This window comes from Rhamphochromis sp. 'chilingali' (assembly GCF_963969265.1).
Source record: "Rhamphochromis sp. 'chilingali' genome assembly, chromosome: 21".
NCBI lineage: Eukaryota > Metazoa > Chordata > Actinopteri > Cichliformes > Cichlidae > Rhamphochromis > Rhamphochromis sp. 'chilingali'.
The window spans coordinates 7,168,866-7,192,235 of NC_137949.1; the positions used below are offsets into that span (position 1 = coordinate 7,168,866).

General features: G+C 39.4%; 3 protein-coding genes across 5 annotated transcripts; 1 reads left to right on the forward strand and 2 right to left on the reverse strand.

Annotated features, from left to right (window-relative positions):
* Positions 1 to 677: 677 nt before the first annotated feature.
* eif5 (eukaryotic translation initiation factor 5) lies at positions 678 to 10,373 on the reverse strand. Of its 2 annotated transcripts, none has more exons than XM_080870823.1 (12): positions 10,227 to 10,373; positions 9,388 to 9,612; positions 7,852 to 8,131; positions 7,616 to 7,697; positions 6,864 to 7,036; positions 6,393 to 6,504; positions 6,143 to 6,273; positions 5,063 to 5,224; positions 4,717 to 4,878; positions 4,442 to 4,606; positions 2,871 to 3,011; positions 678 to 2,095 (listed from the first exon to the last, which is right to left on the reverse strand). In XM_080870823.1, the coding sequence occupies exons 3-12, from the start codon at positions 7,921 to 7,923 to the stop codon at positions 1,997 to 1,999; spliced, it is 1,299 nt and encodes a 432-aa protein (XP_080726949.1). In that variant the 5' UTR covers positions 7,924 to 8,131; positions 9,388 to 9,612; positions 10,227 to 10,373; the 3' UTR covers positions 678 to 1,996. The 2 variants fall into 2 exon arrangements, with proteins under 2 accessions (XP_080726949.1, XP_080726950.1); XM_080870824.1 differs by lacking the exon at positions 10,227 to 10,373 and adding an exon at positions 9,947 to 10,132.
* A 166-nt stretch (positions 10,374 to 10,539) lies between these two features.
* On the forward strand, positions 10,540 to 15,791 carry vps29 (VPS29 retromer complex component). Of its 2 annotated transcripts, none has more exons than XM_080870827.1 (4): positions 10,540 to 10,675; positions 13,208 to 13,399; positions 13,831 to 14,066; positions 15,305 to 15,791. In XM_080870827.1, the coding sequence occupies exons 1-4, from the start codon at positions 10,673 to 10,675 to the stop codon at positions 15,420 to 15,422; spliced, it is 549 nt and encodes a 182-aa protein (XP_080726953.1). In that variant the 5' UTR covers positions 10,540 to 10,672; the 3' UTR covers positions 15,423 to 15,791. The 2 variants fall into 2 exon arrangements, with proteins under 2 accessions (XP_080726953.1, XP_080726952.1); XM_080870826.1 differs by lacking the exon at positions 10,540 to 10,675 and adding an exon at positions 10,693 to 11,713.
* A 2,421-nt stretch (positions 15,792 to 18,212) lies between these two features.
* fam216a (family with sequence similarity 216 member A) lies at positions 18,213 to 22,644 on the reverse strand (the record flags this gene model as incomplete). Its single annotated transcript, XM_080871285.1, is given in 8 exon segments — positions 18,213 to 18,327; positions 19,450 to 19,536; positions 20,277 to 20,298; positions 20,301 to 20,447; positions 20,673 to 20,799; positions 21,021 to 21,136; positions 22,374 to 22,401; positions 22,505 to 22,644. Coding segments are annotated over 7 exon segments (618 nt in total). The 5' UTR covers positions 22,378 to 22,401; positions 22,505 to 22,644.
* Positions 22,645 to 23,370: the final 726 nt, after the last annotated feature.

Here is a 23,370-nt window from a genome sequence, read left to right on the forward strand (position 1 = left end):
AACATCAAAATGTATTAATTATCCTTATAAAACACAGTGTGTTTTCTAGTACTACAACTCAACTGTAGCAATCAGAAATTGCGTTACAAATACTAGTTGTTGTTTTTTAAACCCCACATTATCTGAATTAAATTAAAACCATAACAGTGTGGGATAAAGTTATATAACAGCTACATTTATAAATGTTTCTGACGTGTTTGTGTGTGTGGTAGTTTAAAAACATTAGAATCAGTTTACATTCTACAAATAGACACATTACATATGGTAGGTGTTACTGCTTAGTTATATTTTTGTAGGTCGGACTGGATGTTTCAAAACTAAACTGCGGAGGGATTTAGGGTTAAATGCCTTAGAGTTGTTTTTCTAAGCCTTGCTTATTTTCATGTTTGATTCCATACACTAAGACGACGCCAAGTTCCCCGTTTTGGGTTTAATGTCGAATTCAGAGATTTGTTTGTGATGGAATGTGAGTATCTTATTTCCCAAAGCACCTGAAGGCAGCACGACTGTGTCCAGTTGAACGGGTGGAGGAAGTGAGGAAACCGACTGACCTCAGTCCCACAGGACCACAAGTACAGAGAGGCCTGTCATCAGTCGGGAGGAAATGGGAATTTAGTGAGCTTCAAAGGAAAACAGTTGTGCGCCTTTGTCAAATATTAGCGAGACAGAAAAGAATATCAACACCATCCTTTTATTCTTCGAATTCAATTCGAATAAATGAGAGCTTTAAAGGTCGCTAGTATCTTTTTTTTTTTTTTTTTTTTTTTTTTTTACACAAAGTCTTATAGGTTTCATACAGGATACAACATTTACAGGTCGTAGATATACCTTTTGGATTTCTAGGCTGTGAATTTCTACACCACAGTTTAAGTTTGAGCTAATAAGTTCACCGTTTCCACTGCTGGAAAAGTGCAATATAATAAGTTTGTCCGTGACATGCAGCTCTAAATCAGTAAAACTGAATAAACAGTAGAGCTGCCAAGTGTAATGAAGGAGTTTTCGTTTTACAAAGCATCCGTCTGCAGGTTTTTCAGCCTAGCAACAGTTGTTCTTACCAGTGTTTTAAGTAAACCAGTCGCAAATATAACACCATCACCAATGTCACCTTATTCAAAGTTCTATTTCAATGTGAGATGAGGAAGAGTGGTATAAAACAAAGCTCAGTATAACTGGATTAAAAACCACATTAGTTACATTCTGGCTTTTTATCTCAAAAATAGACTAAGTTTTATGTGAAACTGCCATTTGGGTTCCTTACTTTGCAAATTAATTCTCAGTCAGTTTCCAGGTCTTTCTGTAACATGAGGCGAACGTGTATGTTTAGTTTAGTACGACCAGTGGCGTTACAGATAGTTGATCTAGTGTTGTTTGAACTTTGGTTTCCTATTACAAAACATGGACACATGCATATTTTCCCTCCCTCACAGAGCTGCAGTGCAGATTTTTAAAAACACACCATCATGCTCTGAAGATGAATCTGATCACCTTTTTTTTTTTTTTAATGATTTAACAATTATGTTATTTTATTTATGATATAGAAAACATCTGGCTTCACAGCACAACATTTAAGGGAAGAGGTTTCCCCTCAGATTCTCTGTTAATCACCTACCAGAGAAAAACTGTCCAATCTCACAGATGAAACAGTCAAATGTGCTGGATAGCAAAACATTCATTCTTTATTGACTGGAAAAATACAAGGACCAAAAGAAAAAAAAAAAAAAAAAAAAGTGCAGTCAAAACAAAATTCCCAAATCACCCGTGATTAAAACCCCCAAAAGAGACTTCATTTCATCAACTGAATACACTTCAAAATGACAGCGTTAATGTGCAGCAGATAAAGCGCTATGTTAAATCATGCCACTAAGCGGAGAAGGGATCGCAGAGAGGGCTGGTGGTGGGACAGGTAGTAAAGGAGGGAAAAGGCCAGCCATTTAGCTAGTGCAGGGCATCGTGAGTCAAAGCCGCAAGTCAGGAAAAGCATCATCACTCGAGTCTCTCAGATCGCATCGATGTCAATGTCGTCCTCTTCTTTCTCTGGCGTGTCTGGTTTCACAGTCTCCACTTTGAGCTCGCGGGCAGAGGACGAGTACACCACCTGAGGACAGGAAAACATGCAGCTGCTCAATAAACACCCCCGACTGCATCAGCATCAGTCCTCTCACAACAGAAACAAATCTGTCGCATTTTAAAAATTAGTGCAACTCTAACCTTCATGCTTACTGTCATTTTTAAAAATTGACTTTCAAGCTGCTAACGAGCGAGGTGTCAGTAGACCGGAGTCACCCGGTGGTCAGCCGGTGAAACGGAATATTGGAATTTTATGCAGGTTTCATACTCAGTCTCCAAGTATAGTCTACAGGTATTAAAGTGATTTGATTTTCATACTAAATTGCAGTTTTTATATTCGTACGGAGCAAAACAAAAAACAAACAAAAAGCCACTAAAAGTCGGCATCCATTTTAAACTGAGTGACACAATAGTCACAGGACTGGCCTCTTTGTGCTTCCTCCTTTCGGGGTGCAGCTTCCTTGTTAGAAATGTTATTCCTAATTCTTCCAGGAACTAGTGGGTGGAGCTGACCCAGTTAATGATGCAGCACACCTGAGCAGGCTGACAGACTGGTGTGAGTGCATGCATGCATATATGGATATAAGTATACAAGTAAATGCACTCACTTATATACACACCTATATCCATAATGCACACTCTGACTACATGTGGCAGCTGGAAGCAGTTGTGACAATGACGCGATTAATTTTTGCTTTAATCTGGACGTTCTCAGTAACTCCTGAACTACAGCTGTTTTTTTTTTGTTTTTTTTAACTGTACTTCACAGCACACAGCCAAGTGACCACTTCAGATAACTCTACCTCAACATTCTCATCATCTTCCTCCTCCTCTTCTTCGCTACCCTCGCTCTCCTCCTCTGCCTCCTTCAGCCATTTGACAAAAGGAGCGGCCTTGGCATGGATCTCTTTGGCAAGTTCCTTGGAGACGTACTTCTTAGAAACCTGATGAAGAAGAAAATGGATTTAATGCAATGACTGATTTCAGTGTAAAAGACCTCAAATAAACAAGCCCTTGGGGTTATTTGAACTGTAGTCTTCATGCTGCTGTTGCAGTATTTAGCATCTAACAGTTAATGTGTATCCAAAGTAAATAAAATACCGTAACAAAAGTCACAGTTAAGGGAAATCTAGCTCAAATTTTCAGGACGTAAAGACTTAGCAAAACTCAAGTAATTCTGTATTTATTAATAGCACTTTTTATCTTTATACCCATTCCTCCACTTCTTTGTTTAATATATTTAATTCACACATTTTGAATTGATTACAATTCAATTTGCTCTCAGCTGTGTCTATTCATTCCTAAACCAGCTTGATTGCATTTAAAATATGCCACACACAAAACTTACAACTATTAGGGGCCTCAATAGTGCACCCGAATCTCAGCCCACACACAAAGCCCCTTTAAAAAGACCAGGTCTTACATTTCTTTGTTAGTGGCCTTTTTAGGCTTTCTTTGGTGTAACACTGTCTGAAAGGATGTGTTGAGCCCAACACTCTGCTTTTGTTATGCAGTGCAGGTTAGGTGTGTCACTCTCACTCCCCACTTGTGGTGGGAGATGGGGAGTCAATGTATGGTCAGACTGGTGTAACAAAACAGACTAGTTTGGGCTAACACACACACACACACACACACACACACACACACACACGGGAAGTGTGAATTCATTCTTTGTCAAAGGCGGCCCTAGTCCACTGCACTTCCTGCTGTTTGATGTATTAATGTCCTAAAAGCTCTTGACCTCAACTTTTTGGCAGCATTATACTTTCAGCTTAATATAGTCGTACTCCTGCAGCTAAGGACCTGGAACCAGACACATATTAGAGCTCATGTTGTTTCATTTGCAGAATGAATCTGTTCAAACAGATTCCAACCACCTCTTCCTCACGCTACTCCAATCATCAATATTACCAGAGAGGTTTGATATGACGACTGACACCTCTGCATACTGCAGTCTGTTAGGTGTTTTTAGTGGCTCAGTGCTACAGTTTCTGAGGTTGGAGGTTTATCCAAGTGTCCCCTGAAGCATTTCAGTCTTTCAGAGTCAGGGTATAAGACAAGCTCTAATTTCACCAATTTAACAAATACCAGCTTTCAGTAGAATACAGTTTAGATTTTTATTGTTTGTTACTCTAATGAAGGCTCTGTGCTGCAAAGAATAAGCCTAAATCTAATTTAATTTGCCATTTCCCTTTTAAAGATCTATCAGTGAGTGCTCATAACCGATTCATGGGGTAACGATTAACTACCATCTGCTCCCAGATCACCTTTAGGCTTTTAATTTCTGGGCAAAATGGGATCAAGTTCAGCAGGCATTTCTTTTTGTGATTCAGAACACAGAGTTTAACTTGACATTAGTAGTTAAGTCCCTCACCTTCTCTGCCCAGGCGAAAATCACGTCCTCCTCCAGCAGGTCAGCGTCGTACAGGTCTTTGAGGATGATGGGAACACGTGGCAGGAGCTGGACCTGATGCAGCTTCACGACACACTCAAAACCTCCTAGCAGATACTTCTGGGCTTTCTTGTTGTTGTGGCAGAACTAAGGAAAAGGTTAGGAAAGCCATGAGACATGTGAAACACACCCTAATGTGAGGAAGAGGACAAGACAGCACCATAAGGACACGCAGCACAGACTTGAAAATGACTTACACGCAGGAAGTGACGTTTGTACTTCTTGATCTGGTCACGGATGTTTTCGTTGAACAGCAGTTCGCTCAGGATGAGCGGGCCCATGGCCTTCACATCCAGGCGCTCTGCCTCCGCCAAGATCTCTTTATCAGCTGCGTCAATCGTTCCGCTTTCCTTTTTGTTCTGCACATTTAAAGAACAAATGGTTACAGGGGAGGAACTAAAGTATCTCCAATTCTTGTGTGTGCAAATAAAATCTATGCGTAAAGGCCAAGCACCGAACACCGGTTCTTCATTTTTAAAGTGTACTTTTGATGTTTCACAAACTCCTGCCGAGAAAAATTCAGGACAATCGGGGGACCCTTACTTTCACAAAGCTGTAGAAGAGGTTGACCCTATCCTCCAGGGGTTTCTCCAGGTCCTCGCTGAGCGTCAGGTTCTTGGCGTGATCGCTGATCTCCTCCATCCTCCGCCTCTGTGCCTCCTCTGTAGTCTCCTCTGCCCAGTCTTCATCATCGTCATCTCGATCCTAAACAGGAAACCACAGAGGATTCAGGCAAAGCGAGATGGTGCAGAAACACTCGGGCTTGCTTGGATTTTGCATCTTAGTGGGTCATATTATGGTGAAATGCAAAAGAGGGCTGTGCAGCCAATAATAGTAATAATAATAATAGAAAAAGAAAATTAAATTCAACCAGAACCCCCCCCCCCCCCCAAAAAAAAAATTGCATTAAAAAAAAAAAAGAAAAAAAAAAAGAAATTGCTGATGTAAACTCAGTCTAAAGAGAAACTCTTTCATTTGAACTGGAGGAAGTGGTTCCGGTTGAGAGCTTCGAGGACACGTATACTGCAAACGTGGAAGTTGCTAGACTCCCTTTTTATGCAAACGCAAACTCTTTTTGGAGGTCTTTGGGTGACGGCCCCACCCTTTCAGTGAAAAATCCATTACAAAGAATGTTTCACAACACATGTGTCAGTGCGGACCTTAATCATTATTACCATTCCTGTGAAGGGGGAAATGTGGGATACATATCATGAATTGTGAATACTAAGGAGTTTGAACAGTTCTACAACACTGATGCTTCACTAGGAAATCTGCACCACAAATCACTACCAAGCATCAAACCTGAGCAAACTGTCAACTCTGAGCTTCTTATTTTGACGGGGTTGGTTGCTGAGAACTTTTCAGAGTAAGGGTCATCGGGGAAAGTTACAATTTACACCAAAATAAAAACAGCATACGAGCACGAGAAGACCCCTGAATCTCTACTCAAAAGCCACTAGACTGTGTGGCATTAGTGTCTAAAATAAAAGCTGGCACTTTGCTGACTACTACTGACTTCAATGGTGTCTGAGAAAACCGTGTGTGAAGTGAAGAGAAACGTTTTGTGCTAGTGTCCCGTGGCTGTAGAAGCCCAGCGGGTGTCTGGGAGCACAGCAGACGCACCACAGCCTCGGGAGCATCAAAGTTGTCATGGTTTCCAGCCTCGCCACTGCCAGAGCCGTTCTCCTTGTCCTTCTTGCGGTTCTTCTTCTCCTTCTCTTTCTTCACAGATGCAGATCCACTATCATTGCTCTCTGTGTTAGGAAAGACAAAAGTCTTCATTAGCAAGTCTGTCTTGGGGTTTTGGCTGCAGTTCCCTTTTCTGGATTCACCAGAGAGAGAAAAAAAAAAAAAAAAAAAAAAAAAGTCTCACCAGGTGGGTTTTTGAGGATGAATGTGCAGAGTTTGTGTCTGGTGTCTAGCATGCCGCGGTATCCACAGGCCTTACAGGAAGTACCAATAGTTTGTTTCTTGGGATTGACATGCTGCAAGGACAAAAAAATAAATTATTTTGTACCTAAAAAACTGCCACACAATCTAGTACTCTTCTTTACACAGGCAACTTTTCTTATACTGAATCTAAAGTGGGAAGTATCTTTATTTAGTAATTTAATATTTATTTATTAACCACGTGATTTTCATAGTCACAAGGTGCTGTAAACACAAAGGAAATAAATGAAAAAAATTTCGGGTCATAATAGCCAATAAAAGGGGACACATTATCATCATTAAGTCATATAGTTGTATTAAATTATTACTTTGTTCTTTCCCTTTCTGTCGCCCACCCACAAAAAAAACAAATAAATACTCTGCACCTGCCCCGGAGATGCTGTGAAATATTTACCAGATCAGTTTCAGGGTTGTCACACTCGGCACACAGCACAAATTTTCTGATGAACCCATCAAGCATGTCCTGCAACTTGTTCGCCTCGTGGGATCCGTTGACGATGTAACGATCGTTTTTGGTATCAAACTGGGTCTGAGCGCCGAGTTCACAACCAAAAAACTTGGTCGGGTCTGCGGAGGAGAGGAAAAGCAGCACATGAGGCCACCATGACCCAGCAAAAAAAAAAAAAAAAAAAAAAAAAAAAAAAAACAAAACGAGGAGACTTTGCCCTGGTAATTATTGATTTTGAAGAACGTTACTGTTTTTTTAATCTTTAAAGGAAGATGTTAAACATTAGGTGTTTGTTTGCTTTGAAACTGGTAATGAACATGACAGACATTTAAGCTTGATCATCAAATACTCCAACTACAAAATTGTGTAAACGAAAAATGTCAAGAGTACACAAACTTGTCGACCAAGCCAAACAGCCTTTTCCCCCCCTAACGTGCCGGCACATCTTACAGTCTCAATCGAACGGGGTCATTTCATTTGAGTAATTGCCACATCATCATGTTTAAAGAATTCTATAAACAAAACATCTCTCCTTCACCTGGGGTGAATATTACAACGATGAATTCAAAAGAGAAAAATGAGAGAATATAAAAAAGTGACAGTCAAAACGTCAAAAATGTCATTGTGAAAATAAACAGACTTTAACAAGCTCTAGTTCAATTCCAGCTAAACACTAAGATTTACATGTTGTTACTCACATGTTGGAGGCCTGTTCAGAGCCTTTGCAACATCAACCATGTTGACAATGACCGTCTTGATTCCATTCCCTTTGCCTTCAACCTGGATTGAAAGGAAAAACCCACATGTTATATTCACACCCAAACATTTCTTCCTACAGGACTCAGGAAACTTTAGACCAATTCCAACCACTATTCTGATGCTGTTTTTCTCTCCCCAATGGACAAATCTAAAAAAAACAATAATGAGTGGTTACCTTGGCAATCAGACGGGGCATCTTGTAGCGATAGAACTGGTCTGACACGCTGCGGTTGACGTTGACAGACATTTTGGCTGGATGTTAGCACTATCAGTAAGATAAAAGGATCTTGGTTGGGGATTTTTCGGGATCTTCTGTCTGGAAAAGAGGGGATGACATAAACGACTGCAAGCGTGCTCGGTCTCTGACATGAAAAACGCTGTGCCGCTGTGGCTGCAAGCTCCTTGCTTGAAGTCTAGATTTCCACCACACAGGTTCCAACGGCTGCGCAACAGCTCTGAAAGACGAGAGGGACAAACATCAATATTTAATAAGGAAACCCCACAGTTCATGTGGGTGTTGCAATCCTACATTGGGTGCAAATACAGGGTTTTGCCCCCCCAGATTTGTAGACATGCACTCATGTTACACTTCTAGTCTGTCTTTACAGAACTTGGTTAACCATCTAGTCTCTGGAGGAGTTTGTTTATATTCTAGTTCTACAAAGTAACAACTTGATGACTGCTGCAATTGCATAAAGACAGCAGTGCAAATATTACATTTCAGATGACTTATCATGTAAAATAAACATCTTTTCACCACTGTCAGTTTATATACCATCCAATTGAGAAAAGGTACCATGATGACAACAATAAGATGCAGCCTAGTTCATTTTGTGAACCCAGTGGTTTGTAGCCTTGGTAGCATCTAATCCACAAGAAAACAGTTAAAGATTCCTGTGGTGCAGGCCTGCTCTTGAGTGACTGCCACTATTAAGAAAGACCAGACTCCATTACGACACAGATCCAAGCCAGAGGGAGAGGCAATCGAGGACCCAGTGGCTCCCAGAGACGACTTATTCAAATCATTTTCTCAATTTAACAGGAATTCCCACAAAAATGGGTCAAGACTGAAAATATCCCAGCAAATCCAAATCATAATCATGTGATCCAACAGTGAGCAAGCATGACGTGGGCCCAAAGAAAAATAAAAGCTCTGCCACAAATCTGGATGTTTCTCCCACCTTTTGTTGCCATATAATGCACAAAAAAAGAGCTTTGTGGACACCCTTTGTCTTACATGAGGGCCCCTGGCTTTAGTCATATAAGGCCTGCACTTTTTTACTAGGTCACAAACAGGGAGGCCTAGCAGCTGCCAAACAACTCCCCCCGCTGATGGTTTTAATATCAACAACAAAGTCTGCAGCAGTTATTGTCTCACACACGCAAGTGCGAGTCTCAATGAAATGCCTCCCAACTTGTTTGCGACTGACACAGTGGTGTCCGATTTTAAGATCTTTGAGAAGGGCAGAGGTCGAGCCTATTTCAGGAGGCTGCTAGCTAACTAGCTTAGCAGCTTGGTGCAGAGTGCGTCATACAGTCACTGCACACGAGTGACGGACTGGAAGACGCCATTTTGATACAGTGGCACAGAAATCGTGTCATATTGCTCAATAACGCTGACTAAAGCGTTAGCTTTGACAAACACATAACACGACACCAAATATCGCGCAAGAAAGTTGAAATAAATCGTAGATTGCGTCCAAAAACTTACCGTTTTCGCAAAACAAAGACATAAACACAACGCTGATCTTCCAAGAGCCGCAGTGAACGGTGGTCGATGCCTGGTGCTGGTTGATGTTATTGACTGCAACAGGGTTTCTTAATGATTTTGATGCTCTCAAAGAGGCACGATTAAAGACCATAAATATCCAAAGTGCGGCTGCTCTTCCTCAAAGGCAGAAGGAGGTTATCTGGAACGTCCTCGGGCTTTGGGGACCTGTGGGTGGGGGGTGGGGGGGGAGAGATAGTTTCGTTATTCACACAAACTGCGAAGTAAACTGTTTATGTCGAGCGAGACAGCCATCTGTGTTCACTGGGTGGGTATTTGAATAGTCACGTACAGCATAACTGCCACGAGGATTAAACGCTCCATTACCCCCGTTAGCGATTTACCCCCGTTAGCGATAGTGCCACACCGTGAAAAGATAACGTCAGCCAGCTAACTGGCTATGGTTAACATTGCACGTGTTACGCAGTAAAATTCCCCATAAATTATCTTATAGATATAACAATGAAAGCGGGACAATTAGAGTTAATCCACTAATTTGTACCTTCAAATTGACCTTCATTGTTAGCATTATCCGATGCGAAAACAGTAGCTTGAGGGCCAGTAAATAGTCAGATCCCATGCGTTAAAATGAAACGAGTGGACGTCACACAGCTAACGCAGTTATTAGCCAAGTCCAATCAACGCGGTTGACGGAAGATAACGTGATTAAAATTGTCCTCGGTGGTAGCTAGCAGCTATTTCTTTGTAAAATTACAGTCATCGCTGTGAAATCGTCGTTAGGATGAGACCATGTAAATGTGATGAAATAATTTCGGACCTACCTCTCGAATGTTCTGCGAAATGCTGCTACACTCGTCGCTTTTACCAACGAACGTCAAGCTAACAGCTGCAATAAGTTTAGCAATATCCGTGTTTCAGCATTAATTTTAAATTAAAAGTCTGCTGAAGTCGCACTCCATGTGTATGCGAAACATGAACTTAGAAAATTTAGGGGAAAACCCCATCCTTTAGGTTTTAAACAAACGAATTAGAAATAGAGGCATAAAATCGTTTTAGCCACCTGATTTTTCTTTCAATGCCAGACTGCAACTGTTACCCCCTCAATACTTCTCTCAATTCCTCCATACTTTAGCTGTTTTATTTTGAAAGGAAAAGGAAACAATAAGCTTCTATTGACACATCCTCGTTCCCCATTGGCTGACGTCGTGACGCTGTACGTGCGTAGGCGCTTCCTCAACTTGACTGCCTGCAAGCCGAAACATTGAAGATGGTGAGTATGAAATGGCGAAAAGGCCACGGGTTCTCACGTTTTCATTCGGTGTATCGAGCGCTCGACTTTTTATGAAACTAGCTGTCGACGTAAAGGGACCGTGATCATGGCTTCAGTTTCAGGCTGTGTTGCATTAAAGCTCAGTTCCGAGATGGATCAACGGATCACATGACAGTTGAGCAATTTAGTCTCCAAAATTCACCGGAACAAACTGCAAACACCCATAAAGTCACACATTTCCATTGCACAGCGGGCTCCCAGTGTGTCTTGCTTGTTCGTGAATCATTTTGTTATGTGTTTGATGGATATAACGACTTCTTTTACTTTTCCCTTTTTGTCAATGAGTTAGCTTCCGGAGCTAATAGAGCTAACACTTCATCTTACGATTTTACGAAGCACTTTCCTGGTCTGCTTTAATGTTTATCATCCAGCTAGCAGCCCGCACATGAGCAGTCATTTTTTAAAATTTATTTATTTAATAACCCAGCTAAACAAGACTGTTGCTACTTTGGAACTACAACTCATAGGACTACATTCATTTTGTTATGTTTTATAATTTCCAGGTTCTGTAGTTCGACATATTTATAAACACAAATACTTCGACACTAGACGATTCATCAGAGCTTAATTGCAGCCATCTATTTAATTTGCTTCACCGCATTATTTTTCATTTGCTCACTGTCAGGCGACTACAATATGTTTTGCTTAATGATTATCACTAACCATCGACCATTAACAACTGTTTCAACCACATTGTTGTTTTAACCTTTTTTTTTTTTTTGGTTTGTTTGAATGATTAATATCTGTCTACTTAATCCATTCACTTTTTAATTTCTAATTTCAGTTTCCCCTTCTTGTCCCCACTGTTTCTTGTCTTTATTTTCATTTTTAAAATTTTGTTTTTGTATTTCTTTACCCCAATCTCTGATCACGCCTCATGTTGATCTCTCCACGCACATCATGCCTTCCTCTCTATCTCACCCCACCACCGCACTCTGCCTTTTTTGCCTGTCTCCAAACAACCAGGCTGGTCACCGGGTAAGTGTTCCCGCTCTGTCCTGGATCCCTGTTTTCTGATCGCTCCTCTGCCTGGCTCACTAACATGGGACTGGGATTGCACGGCCCCAGAGGTCTGCTGTTTCTGCATCTCTTGCACAAGTAGCTGCTGCTCCTATAGCAACTGCAGTGCACTGAACTGTTGCCTAAGCAATATTAATAAGACACTAATCAGTTACAAGAAATCCACTAAACGTAACACAGCAGGAAGCTAAAGATGTTTCAAAGTCTAAACTACTAAATTATATTATCTTTTCTTTTTGGGGGGGGGGGATTCATCTGTTTTTAGAGAGGGTAAACTGGTCTTTACTAGGACAGAAGATAACATGATTGCACAAATTCAGATCAAGTGTAATATTGTAATATAAAATTTTGAACATGGTCTAACATACTTTTGTGCATCAGTCCTGGTTTGTCTTAATGTTCACCAGTTGAATTCAGACTTTTCTTTTTTTTCTACCCAAGTCATCACATACGATCACAGCCATTGCTCAGAATTTCTGTGCTGGCTAGTAGTTAAAAATATTTGTAGGTTTAATGTTTAATATAAACTCCCGGTTTTAATGGTGTTTGTTTCTCATAGACTCTTGGTGCAGTGTAAAAACATAACTACCTCTTTTATCTGCCATTGAGCGTCTGAAATCCAGCTGTGCCAATTCAAACCATATTTTTCTGCCGTGGGCTGTCTTCCAGTTGTGTCGAAAGTTACTTTCACAATCATCATCATCATCGTCGTTTATTTGTATAGCACTTTAAGAACACACCAGGCAGACCAAAGTGCTGAACAACACAGATCAAAACAACTACCAAATTAAAAATACCTTAAAATCATTACATACAATAAAATAAATAAGAAGGTGTCAGTTTCCTACAGAGTTAAAAGCCAGGGAATAAAAATAGGTTTTCAATCTGGACAATGCCCAGTTTGGACTCAGACACTCAATTTAGTCAGATCTTTACTCACAACTGTTGCTTTTTTTCCCCAGATTTGAGCTTTTTGAGTGAAACCTGTTTATCCACTGTACTAAATTAATCTGTGCAATAATATTAAACTGTTCTGAAAAAAGTACAGGAGAATTTAACAATAACTAACAGAGGAGTGTAGCGGTTATGGTGGAATCTGTTTGCATTATTCTCTCCTGCAGAATTGACCAGTGGCGTCCCGCAGGGCTCTGTCCTCGGCCCACTTCCCCTTTCTGTATTCTTATGCTGCAGCATGCAGGCTGTAGCAGGGATGGGGCATAAATTTCTTTTCAAGGGACCACATGAGAAATTGGGATTGTTGTGCCACACCAATAAGCTGAACTCGGCTCTGCTCAATATGAATTTTATCTCTTTATAAGCTTATTGGTGCGCCCCTTCTCAGCTGTCCCATTTTCTAATCTGGCCCACTGGGAAAATGAAATGCTCAGCTATGGCAGAGAGCTCATCGGTGGGTAACTAACCTGTCTGTGTGTGTCTGTGCGATGATATCAGTTGGTCCTGGTGTTAGGTGACCTGCACATCCCTCACCGATGCAACACGTTGCCAGCCAAGTTCAAAAAACTGTTAGTGCCGGGGAAGATCCAGCACATTCTCTGCACAGGGAACCTCTGCACCAAGGAGAGCTATGACTACCTGAAAACCCTCGCTGGGGACGTCCACATCGTCAGAGGAGACTTTGATGAGGTTTGCGTCTGTGTGTGAACAATAAAATAAACCACGTAGAACATACTAATCACCATAAAACAATTTTATTTCAAAGAATGTTCAAAAACAGGGTTCAAATTATGTCTACAAATTGTGTTTCTGCATATTAATAGCACTGATGAAGAACATCATTTGCTGTTCCTAAAGACTGATTGCTCTGTAATTAAATTGTAATTGCTGTTCTCTCAAACTGAGATTTATCCATGTAGATCATGATTTTCAAAAATGATCCCATTGAGGACACGACATCTTTTAAATATAGCTCATTCTGCCATTTGCTGTCTGTTTTAAATGTGTGTATAATTAGTACTTTATTCCATAATTGGACTTGTCAGATAAAAGCAGTGTATAAAACTTACTTTACTCCATGTTTTTCCCATCTCTCATTTGTCCTCCTGATATTTTCTCAGAACCTGAACTACCCAGAGCAGAAGGTGGTCACAGTGGGCCAGTTTAAGATTGGACTCATCCACGGCCATCAAGTGATCCCCTGGGGCGACATGGCCAGCCTGGCACTCCTCCAGAGACAACTTGACGTTGACATCCTTATCTCTGGGCACACACACAAGTTTGAGGCATTTGAGAATGAAAATAAGTTTTACATAAACCCTGGTTCTGCAACTGGAGCCTACAGTGCCCTGGAAAGGTGGGAGCCAATATAAACCATGAATTGAGCTCTATTTAGGAGGCGAGTTAGCCATGTTTTCATGATTTTGACATTGGAAGGTTGGTGGTTTGAACCCTGGCTGCTTCAGCGAAAGTATCAGTATCTAGGTGCAAGATACTGAACCCAGAGTTTCTCTTATTGAAATGTGAATATTAGATAGAAAGCAGTTACATTTCTACTTGAGTGCTCAAGTAGAGTAAAAGAGCACTGTATAAGATACACTTATAGACATTAAATTCTCATAGCCCTGCATAGAACAAGTACACAACAATATACTACTCGACATGTACTGTGGAAAAAACACAGGTGATCTTATACTGCAGTAAAAAAAGTGTTGAGAGTCACTGGGCAACCCGTCACTGTCCCTGCAACAACCAAGTAAAAAAAAGTAAAACATGCTCTGCACTTGTACAGTGTTTTACTGCTCTTAGCTGTGCACTCAGACACTTTCAGCGACAAGCCTCATACTTCCAAGCACGTTGTAACTTTCACGCACACACTCACACTCCAGTGGATTCATCAGGCTTCAGTATCTTTCCCGAAGACACTTTAGCATGTGAACCAGACTGGAGGCTCTACATATTGAACCAAGCTGACAGAATTTCAGTATATTAAGATGCCCTGTTTTCCTTGTCATTGCAAAAAGACATTTTGACAGTTAGTTTGGTTGGTGTGTTTGAGATTATTTTCACAGTGAAATATCATATTTTAGTTATGCATTTTCCTTAATATGCTACAATTTTTACAAACACCTAAAAATAATGAAAAATGCTCTTTCTGATGTGCAAAGTAGTAGAATATTTGGAACAATTTCATATTTTGATAACTGATTCTAATTGGAGAACTGATCATCAGCAACTAAGAAAACTGATTGCTTCAAGCCAAATTATGGCATCTTTTAACATGAACTAGTTTTCCCACATTATAACAAAAACAGATTTTTGCTCATGTCGCATAATAGATCTCCATGCAGATAGTTCTGGATTGATGTTTGAGGTCTTTAGATATTTGTCTCTGAATTTTCTCATCCACACAGACGTAATGGCAGCAACTGAAATTCTGTAAATCCCGCTCAAAGCATTTACGTTTAACACAGATCTTCTAGGAAAGAAACACTGTTGTGGATGTTTTTAATACTGAGGTGTTTGCAGTTAAAGGTTTTTTCATTAAACTGGGTGTAATTAAAGAAATGCATCTGTTTTTTTTCTCTCTCACAGCAACATCATCCCCTCTTTTGTATTAATGGACATCCAGGCATCTACAGTGGTCACGTACGTTTATCAGCTGATCGGCGATGACGTCAAGGTGGAGCGAATTGAGTACAAGAAATCTTAAAGGAGAGCACAAAGAGATGGAGAAAAATTTGCATTAACAAGCCTCAGATTATATTTCATTCCTGTCCACCAGGGGGCGGCAGCTCCCTCAGAGTCACCACAGTGTTAATGCTATGACTTCTGTAAGTTAACTCTAAAAGACCTGTGTATTATATTGTTTATATGTCATCAGCATTTGCTTATACCTGAGCTGTCTTTTGGTAACTGTAGAGAATGCAATAATATTGGGTGCCATTTTTTTTTCCTTTGGGTTTTTTTGTTGTTGTTTTAATAAACACCCTCCTCACATCCTGTACATGTAACAGGCCATTGCTTCCTGTAGTTAGCCTCCTTTTATTCATTTCTTTCCCACAATAAAGATGTAATTTCACTCCATCTGTTGCTGTGTGTTAAATTATATTGACAGCAGTAATAGCTATGCGTAAATAGTGTTTTGATATTTCGTTTGGGAAATTCAAATTTATTTATACTTTTACTCTTCTGTCTTGAAAAATTTGAGGATAACGCAACGTGCTTATTTGAAAAAGAAATCCCCCTAAGTATCAATGCACATAATACTGGAGCTTTGTGATACCACACAGACAGAAAAAGCCTCCCTGTTCCTGATTTCAGGCTACTGAAATGTTTAAACCTCTGTCTGGCTTGGTGTACATCGCTCTTTTATACTCAAAGCTGTTTGCTTCTCTGAAAATTGCAAAGCATTGATTTTTTGCCATGAGGGAATTATGATCATCTTTGCATATATTATAGTATTGTCTAAATAAAAATAGTTATGCCCCCATTAAATAACACACCTGGTACAAATCATGATTACAAAAAGGTGGAAATGATTATTAAAATGTCTTTGAACCACATAATAACATTATTGGCGGGGCCATGGCAAACATAAGCAGGATACATTAGGTTTCAGGTTACCTTAAATAATAGTTTAAAAAAGGCCCCTAACTCAAGTGATGAACCAGTGTTGTCTCTGCACATAACAGACAACTTGGCAAATCTATGAAAAATGCCCAAGAAAGCAGTCTGACAGACATGAAATAGTATTTTTGCACGAAAGAATGTGATTCGTAAAAAGCTATCAGCTAAAAACTTGGCATATCTCAGCACAGTGTGCAGTGTGGCCTTCACAAATTTGGGGAAACTGGACCAGTAGAGGACAAAAGAAGAAGTGGCAGGTCTAAAAAAATCTATTTACAGCATACATTTTTTGGATATGACTCATCTTTTAGAAATTTAAAAAAAAAAAAAATCCAGCAAAGACCTGACACGGGGCTAGAGACTCTTCAGTTGATGAATAAGTGGACTGAAAATCAGTGGCAACAGGTCTTAAGGTGTGGTGAGTCGAAATCTGAAATTTTTGGTTCTAATCAGCCGCTTGTGAAAATTAACAGAAATGTGAAAGCAGAAAAGTATCATCAGACTTTAATCCACCATTTAAAACAATCTAGAAAGCATCTGATTGGCAGCACTTTCATTTTTCAGCAGGACAATAATCCTAAACGCTGCCAATTCAGTAAAAGCATACCCGGACAGAAAACCCCCATCAGTCATTGACTGGCCTTTCCCAAACCCCAGACCAGAACATTACTGAAGCAGTGTGAGATCATCTTGGCAGAGAACAGAAGAAACAACAGCCAACATCCAAAGACGAGAGTTGAATGTCCTTGAAGAAGCCCGGAGAACTATTCCTGAACACCAAAGAAATGACAGGAAAGCTGCCTTTTCTTGCAAAATATATTAAGAAATGATGGGGTGGCTAAAGACTTTTGCACAGGACTGTAAAACAGATGAGTAGAAATTAATAGCAGTGACTATTAAAGTGAAAATACAAGTTCCTAAACAGATAAAACAAAAGAGACAGTCACACACAACTATAAACATATACATTTAAGAATTGCACATGCAGAACATAGATGTCAATGACTTTATTCTAAGTGAAAATAAAAAAAATAATACAGTTATCAGACCTCAGCATATCATCAATGCCTCTTTCAGAGAGTTTTCATCCATACTAGTTCACGTGAAGAATTTGAAGATTTTAAACTTTCCTGAATTCCAGAGGTACTTATGCAACTAATGCATCCCAAAACATCTGTTTCATATCAACAATGGGAAACCTGTGTTAGCAGCAAAAAAGGGGCGAAAAAGGCTTTACTTTTTCCGTTAACACTAAGAAAAAAACATCCAAGTCGGCTTCATTTAGCCAAGGAAATGAAAAATGAAAGCAAACTCTTCTTTAAAGCAGCCAAAGAAACAGTATCTGCTCGTGATGAGCCTGTGGCCAGCACCAAGCGCTAAGCACGCCAGCACAGGCACGCACTTCCCATTATTCCTCTCTTTAACGGTAGCGATCACGTGACTTCATGGAAATCAAGTCTTCCAAAGGATTTCCCCCAGTCACAGAGGGCGCTACATTAACTTCATCTTTACGTCTTACAAAAACTGATCTTGCAGATGCATAAAACATCGTTTAAAGCTTAAATAGGCTTTAAAAAAAAGAAAAACAGTTACACATTCTGATAAGGAGGAATTCTAACTTAACACAAAACTAAGACACAGCTGTACATTTAGAAGCTCACATACAGAGTATTTATTTCAACAAATACAAATAATGCATGATCCAGATAACTGTAAACAATTTCTAGATGCAAGTGAAAATCTCAATTCAAAATTCCTGAAGCTTTCCTTTAAACACCAGTAGTGTCTGATCAGTATATACAGTATATATACTGGAAACTGCATTTTGTGGCATTTAAGTAGCAGAAAGCGTCACTATATTATTATAAAAGAATCACAAATCAGATAAGCTGTCACCGTCCCATCCTCCCACAGAGAGGGAGCTCAGACATTCACTCAGAGAATCATTTGGTCCTCCCTGCTCTTCTTCCTCATCCGACAGTCTGATCCTGGCTCCTGGCGAAAAATGAAATGTTTAACTCTACAGAGGAAAGTGAATATTTATAAGATAGTTGATAATATTCTTGGTAACTGGCATACTCTCACTGGCTGCCTTATTATGTTGATTCTCTGTGGCAAAGATTCAACAAAGTGCAGGAAACATTGCTCAGAAGCTTTGGTTCATGTTGCTAAACATCCATGATGTAAATCTCCCATCTCACTACAAAAATTGCTCTACTTGACTGAGATCTGGTGACTGTGGAGGCCGTTTGAGTAGAGTGAACTCATCTTCATGTTCAAGAAACCAGTTTGACATGATTTATAACATGATACCCTATCATGGAGATGTAGCGCTCATAAAGGGTCAGACATGCGCAACACCCAGGTAGGCTGTGGCATTTACACAATGCTTGGCTAGTACTAAAGACCAAAAGTGTGCCAAGAAAAACATGAAAAAATGATATCCTCGCACTAGCATCTACCTGTACTGTTGATCCAAGGCAGAATGGAGCCATGCTTTCATGTTGAATACTCCAAAATCTGTCAGTCTTCTATTGTCCAATTTTGGTGAGCCATCAGTTTCCCGTTCTTAGCTACAGGAGTGTCACCCAGTCTGCTGCTGTAGCCCATGTGCCTCAAAGTTTGATGTGTTGTATATTTAGAGATGCTCTTCTGCATATCTGGATTGAAATAAGCTGATTTGTGAGTTACTGTTGCCTTCCTATCAGCTTAAATCGGTCTGGCCATTCTCCTCTGACATTAACAAGGCATTTTCATTTTGCCTCTCACTGAAGACTTTCGTTTTCAAACGTTCTCTGTAAAGCCTAGAGATGCCTGTGTGGGAAAATCCCAGTAGATCAGCCATTTCTGAAATACCAGCCTATCTGTCACCAACAACTATGCCATGTTCAAAGTTACAAAAGTATCCTTCCTTCCTCATTCTGAGCCTCAGTGTGAACTTCAGCAGGTTATTTAACCATGTGCCTTAATGCAGTGACTTGGCACCGTTTGCGTGTTTATGCGTGCATATTCCCATGTATTTGTGTTTATGAGCAGTTGAACAGGTGTAATTAAACTAAAATATAACATTTTTGAAGAAAGTTCCAAATAATTCCAAATGTTTTGCTGACTTGCTCCTCGGACTTTTCCTTCTCTGTGTTTGTGACCATGTGCACTTCTTAGCCTTTCTATGTGTTGATGCAGATGCATTAAAGGACCTGCAATTTCAAATATGTTACATTAAAAGTTTTGACTTCTCTTTCTTTTTAAAAAACATTTTCAATGTTCTCATTTTGAATAAAGTCTTCTTAAGTTCTCTGTATTGTAAGATCTTAACCTTACAATATGAAGCACTTTGATGCAACTGCTGTTGTGATTTTGCACCATATAAATAAAACTGAATTGAATTGAGAATTCTTTATCATTAAATAATATTATTTATGTTTTTTTAAATTAATAGTTTTTTCTTTTTTTGTTTTCCCTTTCTCAGTGTTTTTCTCTCTTTGCTTTCCTTAGTCGGTACTTTCCAACCCAAGGGGAATTTTCTTTTTTTTCTTCTCCACACTGTTGCCAGTTGTTTGCTTGGGATTCTCGAGTTCCTATCTATAATGTATTGGGAACTTTACAGTATAAATTACCATGAAATGATGGTTCTTATATTTTACATTTTAAAAAAATATAAAGATGAGCTAAATATTGTGGCAAAAAGTTTTCATTTTAACTCTTTGCAAGTCTGAAAAGTAAACATGGAAATGAGCTGCTCGTTAAGTGCTTTCAAAATCTCCATACGTGACAACTATAATTATCTACATGTGCAGACTAGTTCAGATGCGTAAGGCGTAAGGGTGTTAGAAGGACATATTAAAAAGGGAAATAAGGTGGGATAAAATAAAGCGATGATCCTTAGGATATTTAAAATATTGTAACTTCAGCTATCACTTGATAGCTCACGTCTCACCTGGCTTCTCTGTTCTTTGGGACGGTTTTCTAGAATGTTTTGCACTGGTCTTGCTCTTGTTTTTTGACCCTGAAGAAACTTCCGATTGTGTTTTTGATAGATGATCCTCTCTGTCATTCTCAGGTGAGGCCACAGAAGCCTCAAAAAGTATGTCTCTTTTGTGGTTGTAGTCTATGACTTGGCACAAAGACAAAACAAATATACAAAACAAACCACAGTGTGAAAGCCGTTACTCAGCCGTTGCTCAATGACTCACTGTAAAGGACTGTAACAGGATAAGTCAGATGCTTATCAGTGAAAGTGGTTTACAAACAGTTTAGAAAAACAGAGAGATAGCACACAACAACAAGTTACATCTGAATTGTATTTATTTTATTTTGTTTTGGTTCTTCTCACCTGCTCGTATACACCTGTACTGCACGTTCATGTAGTGCTGGGTGACGAGGCGCCGGACATGCTCAGTGCTATAGGAAGCTGCAATGCTGTACAGATACTTCCTCTGAGCTGGTGTTAGTGCTGCATGCTAAGAGGCAGGCAGAGATCACTTTTCACTGGGATCCACACCGAACATATGAATCCACACGTGCAAACACATTTAGGTGTGGATGTTACAGAAGTTACAGAAGAAACAGAAATGTATGCTTTTGCCAGTGCTTCTAAAGTCCTCTGACTATGATGAGGGCACATTATTTGCTGATGATAGTGGACAAAAATGGTCTATAGCCCATACGATCAACAGTTTACCTTCAGAAATGAGGCTGTAGTCACACTTGTGGGGATTTGTATAGCTGTTAGGCGTTGATCAGCTGGTCTGCTGATTTTCAAACCGCTGTTGACGTTTCCAGCACTATTTTGAAATTCTGTTAGTAAATAGAAAACAGACATTTGGAAAAACTTGCATTTGAGGCTAATTGACATTTTTACTTAGAGGCAGGATGTGAGGAACTATGGAGCTTCAGGTGAAACAGAGAGACTGAATAAATCAAGCAGGAAATAATGCACAGGTACTGACCCGCCCCTCTGTGACTGTGACAAAAGGCAACGTTACCACAAAGAGATGCAAAATAGCTACAAAGATACTCAAAGCGACTCCACATTGACCAATAGGAGATGCAAAATAATCGTGTCTGTAATTTCAAAAATGAAAATTTAAAACGGAAGACAAAAAGATGACAATTTTTATGCCATATTGACTTATTTAACTAATGTAACACTGGTTAACTAATGGATGTTGGGTTCGGTTCTTCAGATGATTTCCTGTTGGATTTTGTGCCATGAAGGACTCTCAAATAAAAGATTTTAAAAGCTTAAAATCCACTCAAAGACTTCTGGAGTTTTCTGGAATTCTTGCACACAAATTTGACCCATTTTGATGTTTGACAGCTGTAAAAATGACATAAATCTTCTTTTTTTAACCTGAAATTTGATGACTTTTCCTTAAGTGACCCAAAATACATTTACTATAAGATTATAAAGTGGTTTATAGTAAAGAGAAACCTCATTAATTCTTATTAATTAAGCATTCTTCATCCATGTATTAATGTCAGGTATTTATACATTCTAAATAGATCTGTAGTTCAAAATTTGATATGAACATTAATTAAGGGAAATTTTTGCAGTAGGTCAAATTGACCAGGGTCATATTAGGTCATCTGGAATATAGTCTATATAGTCTGCAAGAACCCAGAGATTTGCACATGGGCTCAGTTACACTGTCAAACCAAAAGGACTTCTAATTAAAAATCAGCACAAGTGAGCTTTCTTCCTGTTACCTATCAGGCCTGACCCCGGTCAGATTCAGGTGTGGGATTTCACCTGGTTTCCACTTGTCCTCAATAACAAAAACCTTCCTCTCAAGTTTCAGTGCAGACAAGATGTAAGATGTTTGGTTTATTTAACCATGGAAGTAGCACATGCATATCTGAAATCTAACCCAAGGAAAAAGACTGAAATAGACACGATACAATGGATTCAATATGCAGAAGGGTTCAGTAGAGTGGCGTCACCGTGTGAGTTTCTTCATAAATCTGCTCATTTTTTTTTTTACTTTACTGCTCACGTGTTCATTTTTAATGATATGCAAAAATTTACACATACCCATTTTCACTGATGCATCAAAATAAACCTGCAACAGAAATGTATGAGTTATATTAACATAAAAATAAAATAAATGCAATAAAGATGGCATGTTCACTTTGGCATGGATTAAATTTCAAACATTACTTTACCTTGGCATAGCCTCATTATGATTGATCCCATGCAACACCTGGTTTTCTGCAGATTTCACTTGCTTTTTCAGTATGAAACGGCACACAAAGCCAAATAGTCCGTGCACAAGCAGCAGCAGCCAGTTTACCTTACCTTTAACACATATCGTCCACGCTGAGGCCAGTCTAGATAATTAAAGAAAAGAGGCGGTCTGATCTAAGGACTTTGAACAGTGGGCGTGTCCTTTCAAAGATGTTGCAATTATAAACTGAAAGAAAGATATGTTTAAATTAATATTGGTAACGTTAACTTAAAGATGTCCTGTAATGCTCAACATGGACAAAGAGTACACTGAGATCCTTGTGGTTATTATATTGTTTTACGCATGCACTACTCTAGTGGCTACTGGAGGCTTGCTCTAAAAGCAAATCAGTCCCTGTGAATCACTCCCATGGTACTCTCATGGCCTCCCCCCTTTGTATGTCTATGTTTAATGATTTCTTTGTTTGTTCATTTGTCCTGTTTTTGCAGTTTTCTTTCCTGGAAAGATCCAACATTTTTAAACAATCATAATTCTTTTGAAAAATAAAATCTTCTGCATACATTTGAAGCTATCAGACTCTGAGAGGGCCATAAATAAGGTGAGCTCTTGTCCCCACAGCGAAGCTTTGTACAGTATTTTCGGTACTTTCATGTAACTATTGGAGCTCTTTTATCTCTTGACGACTCAGCTCCTAGTTAGATATTTGTGTAAACAAATTTCAAGTTGTAAAAATACACCTCATACTCCAGAGAGTCAGTGGGTGTTAAATTGTATTTTCAGTCCATGCAATAATCTTTTACCCAAACAATCAGATTGATTCTATTAAAGCATGCATCAAATAAA